The sequence below is a fragment of the Phyllostomus hastatus genome, unplaced genomic scaffold, assembly GCF_019186645.2.
Source record: "Phyllostomus hastatus isolate PE091 unplaced genomic scaffold, TTU_PhHast_1.1 phas_scaffold_1066, whole genome shotgun sequence".
NCBI classification, from domain to species: domain Eukaryota; kingdom Metazoa; phylum Chordata; class Mammalia; order Chiroptera; family Phyllostomidae; genus Phyllostomus; species Phyllostomus hastatus.
Window position 1 is genome coordinate 19954677 of NW_025334004.1, and position 13423 is coordinate 19968099.

At 50.9% G+C, this 13423-nt stretch overlaps 1 protein-coding gene across 1 annotated transcript in view; it reads right to left on the bottom strand.

Annotated features, from left to right (window-relative positions):
* Nucleotides 1-13423, bottom strand: part of XPNPEP1 (X-prolyl aminopeptidase 1) — a 52087-nt gene that overhangs the window by 14877 nt on the left and 23787 nt on the right. Inside the window, exons 4-10 of the mRNA XM_045854421.1 lie at nucleotides 12383-12446; nucleotides 11077-11181; nucleotides 7962-8054; nucleotides 7505-7648; nucleotides 5673-5768; nucleotides 3173-3254; nucleotides 1494-1704 (exon numbers count right to left, since the gene is read on the bottom strand). Of these exons, the coding sequence (XP_045710377.1) occupies nucleotides 1494-1704; nucleotides 3173-3254; nucleotides 5673-5768; nucleotides 7505-7648; nucleotides 7962-8054; nucleotides 11077-11181; nucleotides 12383-12446 (795 nt within the window). The remainder of the gene's footprint in view (nucleotides 1-1493; nucleotides 1705-3172; nucleotides 3255-5672; nucleotides 5769-7504; nucleotides 7649-7961; nucleotides 8055-11076; nucleotides 11182-12382; nucleotides 12447-13423) is intronic.

Sequence of the window (13423 nt, forward strand, 5' to 3'; positions counted from 1 at the left end):
GTTTGAAGAGCTCCCACGCGGGGCCCAGCCAATCTGGCCGAACCGGGAGACCCAAAGACCTGCTTCTTTTGGTTTATGCCTCTGAGCCTAGCAAAAGGGGCTGGAGGTCACCAAAAAAAGATAAAGTACATCTAACAACTATTTCTTTTCAATCTCCCAACCCCTTACGTCTGAGACTGTCTGCTGTCATCAGCAAGATACTGCTTTTTGAGCCTGAGTAGTTGTGGTCAGAGTCCACCAAGGGCTCAGAGCTGGACCGAAACAACCCCTTCACTGCTGCCCAAAGGAGACCTTCCCAGCGTCTGGGGACACATGTGACTAAGGAGGAAGGGCTCCTGCTCGTCCCCCTTCTCGCTCAGGGATCGCACCTCAATTACTAGTCACGGTCTGATCTTAAAGGGCCAGCAAAACCCTTCCCGACTGGAGAACGAGTTAGGGTCCAGCCTGTGTTACAGGGCGGCGGGGCTCGGCAGCACCGTGCACTTGCACACAGCTAGCTTCTCAGACGGCCTCTGCTCCCTCCGCTCTCCTCTCCGTACTCTCTCGCTCACACTCACACCCTTCGTGAGACAGAGAGGGCAGGCAGGATCCCCAAGTAATAAGTCGAGAAGAAGAGCTCTGAGCAACTGAGTGTCTCACCCTGTGACAGTCACAGGGGTGTGATGACACGCCAGGTCTAGGGGGCAAGGCCTGGGCTCTCCCAGGTGGCCCGCAGCTTGACTGAGAAGAGGGACATCACTGGGCTTGTCAATGGCCACCTGGAAGCCAGACACCCAGGGCAGGACAGTCAAAATGGTGACATCTAAGTTGGCTTGGACTCCAGTCCTGCCCCGGGCCCCAGTGAAATGCAGGGACGGGTATCACTCAGAAGTTCAGTCAAGGGCAGGGCTACCACTATTATTCGACCTTGGACAAATCCCCAACTCCCCAAGCCTCTCTGGGCCTCAGATCTCCGCATCTACAAAATGCTGGGGGGCCGGGGATGAAGTCATGTTCCCCAAACTTCAAGCCGTCTCATACCCCCTGCACAGCTCCGACCCTAGCAGCCGAACCCCTGGACTCTTATTTACTTAATGCTTTCTTTAAACTATCTTTAAATCAGCTTAGTTTATTAAACTCAACTTTATCTTCGGAAGTAATTTGTATACCATGGTCTCATATGCTAGGTATATATTTTTTCCTAGTATACACTAAAACACTTTTAAAACACTTTGAAATAAACCAAAGTATTAATGTACACCACCTACAATCACCTCTCGTGCCACACCCTGGAAAACCCGGACTCGATGGGTTCTAAGGGCCCTCAGACGCTCGAATGGCTCCAGCCCAAAGGGCTCACCCAGGGAGATGCCGCCTCTGACCCAAGAGCCAGTCTTGGGGATCTGCCTGACCAGCCCGTGCTTCAAAGACAAAGCTACGAGACGCCAGGACTGGGCGGGGGACAGCGGCTGGAGTGTGGCAGGGTTTAGATGGGCTCCAGTGTGGCTACCAACCTTGGGGATGGCCTCGCTCACGGCATAGCTGGCCTTGTCACTGACCCACACCTTCTCCTTCGGGGAGAGGCTGCTGCACAGGACCTTGAGCTCGCTCAGGATGGACTTATAGGGAAGCACCTGGATTCTGTATTCGGCTTCCAGGCTCAAGTCCAGAAGCAGGTGCTCCTTCACATTGGGGGCATCTATGCGGTCACCATCAATGAAGAGCCTGCAGAGGGGCCGCAGGTGAGGTGACAGAAAAAGGAGGGCTCATGAACGAGAGCACAGACCCACATGTACAACAGGCTCCACCCTCTGGCAATCCGAACCAAGTGGCTTTGCCCTGCTCCCCAGTCCCTTCCCAAATCCTGCTCTGCACACTGTACACTGTCACCATCCACCCAACTTCCTGAGTCAGGATCTGGGCACTGCCCCCCTTGATACCCCACCCCTTCTCCTTAAAATCTTTAGCCCAATAGCCTAAACACCTATCAAATCTGTCCAGCTTTAGCCACCGCCTGGCCCAGTCATTGCCCTGGTTCAGGCCACAGCCATCTCTCAGCTGAATTAGTGCCACAGCCTCCGACCTGGTTTCCCTGCCTCTAGTCTTTCCCACCCATCCTGCTTTTCATAGCCATAATATTCTTCAGGATTTACAAGGCTGATCGATCATGTGGTTCCCTGTGGAAAACTCATTCAATAGCTCCCCACTGTCCTCGGGGTAAAAGCCAAAGCTCCTGAACGTGGCTCCCGAGGCCTCCCTTTATGTAGCCTCTGCTCACCTCACACTCTATGGTCCACCCACACCGACCCCTCCGGGTCCTCCACATGCACTGTGCTCTCTCCTGACCAAGCCTCTGAAGCACCCTTCCCTATGCTTAGCCACCCTCCCTCCATTCACCTAGCCAACTCCCATGTACCCTAATCTCAGCTCCAGTATTGCTTTCCCCAAGAGTCTGCTCTGACCCCAAGTCTAGCTCAGGCCCCTCCCCTACACCTGTACCCATCCCACTGACCAGCTGGTGCCCAGAATCCCCCGGGGAGACACTCATCTGCCCAACTCTCACCAGGGACCCTGTCTGTCTCATCCAGCCCAGCAGCCAGTAGAGACCCTAGCACATAACAGACACTCAATACCTATGTTGCCTGAATGCAAAAAGCCACCTAACTGGCAGAACAATGGCAGGAAGGCCACAGGCAACACATTAAAAGATAAAGTATGATTTGGGGAGGTGTGACTCAGGGGAGTCTTCCTGTGTCATTCGGACCTTGAAAATGACTGGGTTTATTTGCACTGTGAACCCAGGTGTGTTAACTGAGCCATACACCCCTTGCTCTGGCTGCTAGAACACTTGGAGTCAAAGGTGTGGCCTGAACGAGACTTTGCAGCGGGAATTTTGTGAACTAACCTCACTTGATTTTGCTTTGATGTCCCTGCCTAGTTATTCTTTTATCTCGAAGTACTGTAGAGACTTTCACAGATTTCAGTCATTTAGGATAAAGGCAGGATGTACAGAAATACCTGCTGTTAACGAAGACCAGAAGGGAGAGAAAACGGAGGCAGGAGGGGAAGACCAGGAGAAAGGCAGCGAATCGGCAGCACGTGAGGCAGTGGCCAGTGGCTCCGACCAGAAAGGGGCACCCTGGGACGGGAGCTGCCTGCCCAGGGAAGGACTGCAGGTGAGGGGCAAACTCACATGATCTTCTCTAGTCCGATGATTGCGTAGGAGAAAAATACCGGATTGTGCTCCACATCTGACCCTCGGAGATTGAACAGCCCTGAAAAAGAAAAAACAAGAGTCCCTGTCACCTGCCCGACTTGAGATTTTAAGGGGTGGCTTGTAGGGCAGGTGAGAGCTTCGGTCGCTGGGGAAGGAGGCAGTGGCTTCTCTCAGAAAGGCAGGGCACCTCATTTCCTGCGCACCTCTGAGCTGCAGTTGCTCACGGCCGCCAAATGATGGCACCAGAACTGTTTCCTGAGAGGCCACCTCACTGTCCCAAGGAGGGAATGAAGGAGTCATTAGTCAGAAAACACAAGAAATGCCCTCCAAACAAAGAGTTGAAATGGTCCGCCTGGTGGTGACCTGCCAGGCCCTGCTGCAGAAAAGCCTCTGGCACTCCCAAACAAAGGGGAAGGAGCCAAGCACTGCCTCCCTCCTGAGGCAAACAACCTAGGGCAGAAAAACTGAGACCCAACAGGACCCAGGCCAACTGAGGCCCTCCCTCTGAGGGTCAATGGGCCCCGTGGAGGCGGAGCTTCCCGGCAAAGGAACAAAAGCAGTGAGTCAGAGGGGCCCCCAGCTGAAACCTGAGCCTGCAGCCCACCCGGGGGTTAGCAGGGCCGCTGGGCTGGGTGGAGGGCCCGCCTACAGCCAGCGTCAGGGGGTCTGGTGAGGTCACCGCCTGCCTGTCTGAGAAACCAGAGGGACCAGCCCCGAGCCCAGATCCGGTTCCAGGGCTTCCGGCGGCCCAGTGCTCTCCCTCCGAAGGATCGGAGTGCCAGAAGGCCGTGGGGGGAAAAGACTGCCTCTATTTTAAAATAATGGCTTCTCAAAGTAAAGTGGTGAGGCAATATTTTTTTTTTTTTGCCTATCAGACAAAACTAGCATTTAAAAAAAAAAAGACAGCGCCTGGCGCTGGCAAGGGTGTGGCAGGATGGGCCTACTCCTGGGCCCCGGTAACAACCTCTCTGCCAGGTAAATGGCGAGATAAAGCCCAACCAGGCAGGTATTCCCTTACCCGTAATAACACCACTAAAAGCCGACCAGAAACAGGAAGAAAATGATCAGAAACTAAGTCACAAATTCTGATGCACCAAGATTTTGATGGCAGTATCATAATAAAATCGTGGCAATACTGGAATTAACCAAAGGTCATCTAGGGGAAAAGTTAAGAACACTGTGGTATAACCACATGCCAGGATATCTAATAATCAGTTAAAATCGTGCTTATACATGCTTAGAGTACATATTTTTTTTTGGTAAGGTCATGTTCTCTTGATTCTTTTTTTAAAGATTTTATTTATTTATTTTTAGAGAGGGAAGGGAGGGAGAAAGAGAAAGAGAGAGACATCAATGTGCGGTTGCTGGGGGCCATGGCCTGAAACCCAGGCATGTGCCCTGACTGGGAATTGAACCTGCAACACTTTGGTTCGCAGCCCGCGCTCAATCCACTGAGCTACGCCAGGCGGGGCTCCTTAGAGTATATTGATACACTGAAAAACTCAAGCTGCAAAATTATATATGCACAGAATATTAAAAGTGATTATCTCTGGGTAACACGATTATTGGTAATTTTTTTCTTCTTTCTACTTCCTCTGCATTTTCAAGATCTCCCACAATGGCAGTGTGTTGTGTTTGTTTGTTTGTTTTCTTAAGTAACCAAGGGGAGAAATTAGCTTTATATGTCATTTTCTCAGATGTTGAGGTTATTAAGTTAATTAGGGATGTAAGTCACTGATACACTTGAGACAGTCTGGGGCTGGGGGCTGGAGAGGTAGGACACTATTTAGGGTCTCTTTCACTAGTGAGAAAACAAAAAGTTAAGGCAGAGCCTCTTCCCAGTTATCCTGGGTCAAATCGAGTCAGAAAACAGCAGACAGCACAGGAAGGCTCAACCTGATTCCTTCAGGTTCTAGAAGATAACAGAAGGTACTGAGTAATTACATGAGGGTATTTTAAGGTTTAAACTTTGAGAAACAGCTATTGTGTCGAAAAGCTTTGTAACAGACCCTCAGTTTCTAATTTTTCTGAGGCAGAAATATTTCTAGAACATTCTTACAGTAAAGAACTTAGGGAACCACAGGAAAAGTATATAAAGAAAAAAATGTCTCCAACGACCCCACTTGTACACCTGTAGAGAGACATGAATGTTGACAGGCACACAATGTATAGAGAAAACGTCCTTTCCCATAGGTGTCACAATCAAGAAGAGACTGGCCAGAGGTGGACATCACCCCCGAGTTAATTCACACCAGCCCTGGCTGAAACACTACTCGGGGCCAGGCCAACTCCCCCTCCCCCACCCCCTGTAATCCTTTCTCCACCCTACTTGGCATGCGCATGACCATTTGGTGACACAAGTCTCTTCAGTATTCCCTGGCCACGCAGAAAGCTGAGTGGCATGAGAACATGGATTCCCAGAGAACCAAAGGAGAGATTAGGTAACACGCCCAAACAGTGAAACCAGAGCACTCACATGCAATCTCATCCAGGGCAGTGACCACAAACCACACGACGTTCCTCTCAGACATTTTCATCCGGAGGTCCGCAACCTTGTCCTTCCAGGAGATGCCTGCAAAAACAAGCACGCTCGCAACCTCAGCCCTGGTCCTGAGGATCCATGTCCCAAGCATTCTCCACCAGCACCACACCCCAGGGAATGTGTTGTGTGAGCAGAGAGGAAACCTGGAATCAAGCCGTGTACAAGAGGTGTGACTGTCCAAGCCAGTCAGTCGACTGTCGAGAGGCCTGACTACCTCACCAGCAAAATAAATTCATTTGTTCAACAAACGTCTGTGGAACATCTAGACTTCCCAGGCACAGACATCTGCCAGGCACCGTGCTGGTCATTGCTGTTACAACTCTGAGCTACACCCAATCCCTGCCCTCATGGGGCTTATAAAGCTCTAAGGAAAGACAGGCATTGAACTCAGCCATTAGTTACACTGTTGTACAAAAGTCCATGCAACAGAGGAGGCACAGGGAGCTCTGCAAACATACTACCCTGCAGAGAGAGTTGATCCAGTCTCAGAGGTCGGGGGAGTATCACCCACCACTTCACATTCCTGGAGCAGCCAGACTTGCCTTCCAGTCCTAAGATCACAGGAATTCCCCGAAACCTGACCCACTGTGACTCTCATTTCCAAATCACACTCGCCCTGTAAGAGCCAGCCGGGGCCTCCCCGCTGCTACCCAGGATGACATTGAGGCCCTAGAGGAGCTCACCCCACCACCACCACCGTCACCTGCCATCAAGCAGCACTTGTAACTCTGGCTGCAGCCAACTGTGAACAGGGAAGACATCTGTCCTATTCACCCAGCACCTCGCACAGTGTCCTGCTCTCACATGCTTGCTGAACAGAAGTCTTACCAGCGGCATTTGCTCTCCCCTCTCCTATAAGCAATAGGTCAGAACCTCTACTGCAGTTTTGTTTTGTTTTTTAATTTCAAAACATGCAGATGGAAAATGTGCAGCTGACCTGGGCCACTCATTGGACCCATCCCCCACCCCCTCCCCCCACCTCCGCATCTGCAATACCCTTGGTGAGGGTGTCACAAGGAGAGTGAGCTGGGGCTGCCCCCACAACCAAAAGCTGCTTTGAAGCTCCACACAGGAATGCTATTTAAAACTTGGCTGAGAGTCCGGGCTGCAATGCTTTCTTCCCAGGACCCCTCTGGGCAATCTGCCTGCATTCCAGACATCCCCCATCCACCTCTCCTCTCCCCTTTCTACACCCAGGCTCCCTCCCCTGCAGCCCCACCTCCCAGGCCTTTCTCTCTGCACCCCTCGCTGTCCTATAAACTCACACCTTCATCTCCCACAAACTGTTCACAGCCCCTGCTCCTCACCCACCACTATCACACAGGCCAAAGAAACCTACCCATACCCAAAAGCCTCTAAAGCAGAAGGTACACGAGAGCAGGGGGCTTAGGAAGGTACGCCTACAAATGCCAGCAGAAGAAAAGGAAATGGCACCCAAAAACCTCTAGGCTCTTTTACCAATATCAGACATGTTAATGGGCAGCCAGCCGCTGCATGGTTAAAAATATATGCATTTTAGCAGCACCCAAAGTCTGCCCAGAAAAGCTCTGCAAGAGTAAACTACTCTGGATAAGTGGTAAGTAGGTGGCAACGGTGGAAATAAATAAAGCTCCTGCTTTCACCAAATCCCCCACTGTACCAGGGTGGGGCAAAACCTTCTATCAGCTCAAGCTTAACTTTGATTCAGAGGACCGAGACGGAGACCATGGTGACACGTGGAGGGGACCACGGCTGGAGGCCCTGTTGAGCACAGCTGTGGTTCTGACCTGTGTAATCCAGACCCAGAGTGAGGAGGGGCTTGCACGGGCGCTCAGGACGGTCTGTCCAGATCTTGTCCACAAGGTTCTCCTTGACAGGAAGAAGGTGGTGACCGGCACTTCTCAGAACCTTGGCCATCTTCTTCCAGTAATCTGAGGAGAAACACACACGGCCCAGCTGTGAACGGAATGTCCACAACAGGCCGCAGGGCTCTGGGCGCCTGGCAGCTTCTGAAAGGCGATCCTTCCGTGGCCTGCGCTGGATGTGCGGGGTGAGAACCTGTAAAAGGGCACCTTCACCACCAATGGCCTTCCCTTGCCTCTATCTCCTCACCTTGACCTCTACTGTGAGACCAAGTCACAGTGAGCCTACAAACGCTACACAACCCACAAGCAGACAAGGAGGGTGAAGAGGCACCTAGAACCCACTTCCCTACCCAAGATGGAAGGGCCCAAGCTCACTCACCTGTAGAAATAATGAGTGGATCCACGCCAACCCTGGATCCTTCAGGAAGTACACTCACCAGCCAGTCTTCCTGAGTCGGCGTGTCCTTCAGACCTACAGAAGGAAGCGCTGATAAGAAACAATTCCCCGTGCGCCCAAGCTCACTGTCCTACCAGAAGGACGCAATTTGCCAACAACAGAACAGCAAGGTCGTTATTAAGCATCTTCTTAAAGTAGATTGGCAGCATGTGGAAAATCTGACCCTCCCTCACCTCTGGAAGGCTGCAAGAAGTCTAAGACGGTATGTTAAGAAAGCATAAGGGTGAGAAAGAAGAAGAAAAGTGGAATTTTCACTGGTAAAAATGGCACCCCAGGACTCACTGCATCATAGGTGCACTGTGTCATCGCAAAGATCAACTCATCGGCCTTCGGTCCCTTGTGTGGTGATATGGTCAAGGCTGGGGGCTTCCCTTACATCCCACAGGAGGTAAGGGGAACACGTGCCACAGGCCCCCCTCCATCGTCGGGAGGGGCGGCATCAAAGAGCGGAGACCCTAGCCCCACAAACAGACCCGATACGGGGGCTGAACACATGTCTCAGCAGCAAAACAATCTTTCCGGAGATCTCAAGAGAGACACAGAGGAACTGCCATCGCCACCTTGAACATGGCTCCCCGAGCTTCCCAGCTCCCGAGAGAAAACAGCGCTTTCTGTCTTCAAGACACCAGTCATGGGATATTAAATAAGCTTCAAGAAAGGAAATGCAGTTATTTTTGATATCCCAGCTTTTCTTTAATGAAAGCCATCTATGTTTGGAATGTATACCTTTTTAATTATATTTTTATGAAACAACATCTTGGTAAAATATATGCACATTTAGAGTGAAAGTTCACATATTCTAAAACAGTACTTATCTTTACTGTTTTCCCTACTGAGAACCAATAACCTCATAACCACAGAAAGGAAGTTCAAAGGTTTAAAAGGCAATGAGCTCATGAATCTCAGTTCTACAAAAACTGCCTGGAAGCTGGCACTGAGTTGTTACTTTGCTATTTGAGTCTTTCCTATTTTTTTTTCAAACAGTTAAACAAGCCAGTTACTAACGAAATTTCTTCAATGCCCTCGTATAACTTTCACAGGATAAAGCCCTGTCATCTCCTACCAGACAGGTATTTGGCAAAGCCCCAGGGATGAATCACTCACTGGCCAAACCCACCGGAATCTCCCGACACAGGAGACACGGCTGAGGAAAGGCAGGTGTAGGGGAGAGGCACCTCGGAGGAGCAACCAGAGAGGGGCTTGGAAGGAACGAGGACTCACACCTGGCGCCGCCACACACCTACTTTAAGGAGCAGGCAGACAGTACGGCTCCTCTGACCCTCTGACCCCCAAAGTGCTAACAGACCCGACAGCTGGAGTTCCGGGCCCCAAAGAGAGATGCCCAGACCACAGGGGCATACTAAGGGACCCACGGGGGTGCAAATAGAATTTCTATTTGTGGTTATTTTTCTAAAAAGTAAAGAAATTAATCTTTGCTCATATACGAAGTACAGATGGACACTAGCACATACATACAACATATAAACAAATGTGCATATGTGTTAAGGATGCATGAGCCACCACAAAGGCATACGATTAAAAGTGCACAGCGCTAGTGGCCTGTCCATTCATCACAGTCCCACAGCCACAAATGCCTGCGTGTGTGTGAAGGGGCGGGGGCAGGTGGAGAGAATAACCTCAGCAATAAATCCACTGCCAAGACAAAACTGTTCCTAAGGCCTCCCTAGGATAAACCACACACACACACACATACACACGCATATGGACAGCGTGAACCCACTGCCCGTGCACATGAACGTGCACCCACGCAGACCCTCAGCAGGCTAGCTGCTCGGATCCTGGTGTCATCTCAGGTCAACTCAGTGTCCACAGCCTCTGTTCCCCGAACTGTGAGGCTGGTGACAACCCGCTTTCCTCTTTACTTTCCACAACAAACAAGAAATATCAGGTGTTTCCTCGCCTTCTCTTCCTCACTCGGCCCTGGTAGCTCCTTTTCCTTCCTTACCTCTCCCAAGTTCAAAATTCAGGAGAAAGAGACCTTTGTACAACCACTAAAACCATGTTCCTAAGGGCTGTTTTAGTGACAAGGCAAACCACACACAGCACAAAATTAAATGAAAAATCAGAGTACACATGCACACTTAGTACTGGATGAACACTGAACTCAATGCTTTCTGTGTACTATTTCTTTAATTCTCACCTTTTTATGTGGTACTCACTATTATTTTTATCCCATTTTACAGATGAGGAAACTGAAGCACTGAAAGTGGAGTAACTTGTCCAAGAAAGTTCCAGACCCACACTCCTGCCCTGTGTTCTTCCCCACAGCTGAGCTGCCAGAAGTGAGTTCAGGATCCTCTGGGGGAGAGGTTCCTAGCCTCTGCTGTCAACAGCCCCTGACCTCTACCTTACTCTGAATCATGAGGCAGCCAAGGACAGACAAGAGGCCCCGGGTGCATGAGTCAAGTGCACGGTGAGCTATGCGGTCTGCAGCAAATCAGCTGTCCTCTCTGGCCCTCAGTTTCCGGTCACTAAAATGAGAATCCTGAACCAAGACCTTCCACTACTGAACACACAATGGTACGTGTATACCAGAATGCTATTTTCTTGGTTTTCCTTGTGCCATGAACTAGACTGTGTCCCCTCAAAATGCATACACTGATGCTCTAAACCCCAATGTGACTGTACGTGGAGACAGGGGGTTCAGGAGGTAATTAAGGTTACATGAAGTCATACGGGTGGAGGTCTAATCCAACAGGACGGGTGGCCTTCTAAGAGGAAGAGGAAAAAGAGATCCGGCCGTGTAAGGACACAGTGAGAAGTCCGCAAGCCAGAAAGAGAGCTCTCACCAGACCCTGACCACACCGGCACTCTGATCTTAGACTTCCAGCTTCCAGGCGAAACAAATTTCTGTTGTTGAAGCCACCCAATCTGTGGCATTTTGTATGGCAGCCCAAACAGGCTACAAAGTGCCCATGACCCCATAAGAGGGTTAAGAGCCAAGAGGCCTGAGGAGCTCTAGGGTCCCTTCCTGGAGCTGGCCAGCTAAGGGTGGGATGGGGCTCCCTCTACACACCCATCCTCATGAGCGTCCAGTTGCTGTCCATCTGCTTGGCAGCCTGCAGAAAGTAGCGCCCGTCAGTCCACATGGCCGCATGCTCTTCTGTGATGATGGCTGTGCCTGCAGCAAGGGGACAAAGAAATGAGCAAGGTTTCTGACCACCACCCGAGAGCTGTACAAACTGACCGTAGACGGACAAACAGCATGCGAGCACCAGCTCCTGCGAGGAGGCCCGGCCACCCACCGCACTCTGAGTGGGGCAGACGGGCCTCGGACTCCAGGGCGGCCCCTGGGCCAGAGAAGACACAGCCACCGAGCACCAGCTGTGGGCCAAGCTCTCAAGAAAACAGTCCTGAGGCAGCGCAGGCTGACTGGACACTGGTCCCTGCACGGAAAGGCCCCAACCTATGCAGCACGCATCAAGGCCAGGAGAATGGGGGCCTGTGGATCTCCAGCCCAAATGGCTTCATGATCAACAACAGAGGTGGAAACGGTTCCCGGGCAGTGATCAGCACGATCTGCTCCACCAGACGCCCCACAGGACTGAGTCACCTCTCCCAAGAAAGACCCTGTGCGTGTTCCTGATGACCCAGCAGGAGTGTGTGCCTTCCACCTCTACCTGCCTCAGTTCCCACAGGCCTGGCAGAACTCCGGGCTTTTGGCAGAGGTGTCCGCCAAAACCGATCCTAAGTGCCAACCAACACAAGCACTTACATCAAAGGGAGCAGGAGGCTAACTCTGAGGAGAGAGGGGCTCTCGCCAAATCTAGCTAGCGTAAGGGGTGCGAGTCTCAAGTGGGAAACACACCCTGAGAGTCTCAAGTACACAGCAGCTCTGGGAAAAGTGAGGGCAGGGCCCCAGGGTAGCTAAACATAATAAACATTACTTAAGGCGAAAGTGAAAAGTCAGAAATCAAAAGCCAACCACTTGGAGAATTAAGCAGGACCACTAAGCTAAGGCGGGGGTGCTAGGAGATACTAGGGTCCTATTAATTATCTGCAGTGCTAGTTGCACAGGTACATTCAGTTTAATTGATGATTTTCCCTATTTATGTCATATTCGACAGAAAGTTCAAAAACACTTCTTAAGTAAAAATTTTGTGAAACTTTAAAAGCACAGGCATAGAGAATAGGGTCACGACAAGGGGACTGTAGGGAGCAGGAGGATGCTGGAAATGCACACTTTTCTGCAGGGGCTCCACGGAGAACGTCTGGTTTGCATTTTCTTTTTGGTGCTATATCACAGGCTGAAACGCATTCCAGTTATTTTTGGGAGGTGAACAAAAGTACAGAAAGAACAGAGAGAGAATTTAGCGACTCACCCGCAGAGCCGTCGAATCCAGAGATGAAGGCCCGCCGACAGTCGCACGGAGCAATGTACTCACTCTGGAAAACAGGAAGGACAAGGAACTGGACCCCGAGCAGCCCCGTGCCGGCACCGGCATGCTCAGCCCCGTGCTAGGCCCAGCGGAGCATACAAAGGCAGGCAAATCCTTGGCACCTGCCTTCAGGGAACAGACAGTCTAGCCTAAAAGGCAGGCTAAACATTAAAAAAAAATTAGCTCATAGCACATAAGACCCTAATTAATTAAGGGCTGAAGGACCTTTTCCCACTAGCCTCTATTTCCTCATCTGGAGAACAAAAGCAAGTCAAGAGAAAGAGATCAAAACTGCTCTTTCCTCACTGAGATCTTACCCAAAAAATAACAAACCCATAGCCTTTCCTCTTCCTTCCCACTGACATTTAGGCATCTGTTATGTCTCTGAAAAGTAAGGCTGAATGTCTGTTTTAAGTGCCAATAATTCTGCAACTTGAATCTCTTTAGGTTCTAGCTTGTTTCTGAGTTTCCTGTCTGTGTCCCTTCCTAAGGCAGCATCACCGACCGCTCCCACGCAGACAGACCCTGTCCCCTCCTCCTGTTAGGAAAGAGGGGGAACGCCTCCACCAATCCAGGAGGCTTCAGCAAAATAAAACATCCTGTCCAAGTCCAGGTCCTTCCCAGAAGATAATCCCCCAGCCTCTGGATGGGAGGGGGCTAGGGACCAAAGAAAGTGAGAGGTTCTCATTCCTGGGGAGAGGGTAGGAGGCCACACAGTACGCAGCCTCCGGTAATAGTCAATGGGGCACCGGGAGTTAAGTTAACTTGCCTGACACCATGCAGCTAGTAAGCAGCAGAGGCAGGATTTGAACCTGGGCTGTCAGCTCCAGAGTCCAGACTCTGACACCTCATGCCATGCTGCCCCCATGTGGCACATTATCTCATCTTCATGACGACCAACATCAAATGAGAAAAGGGAGGTTCAAAGACAGACTCTTTAAGTAACTTGCCCACCACCAGGCCAACAGCAGGGCCAGGATCTGC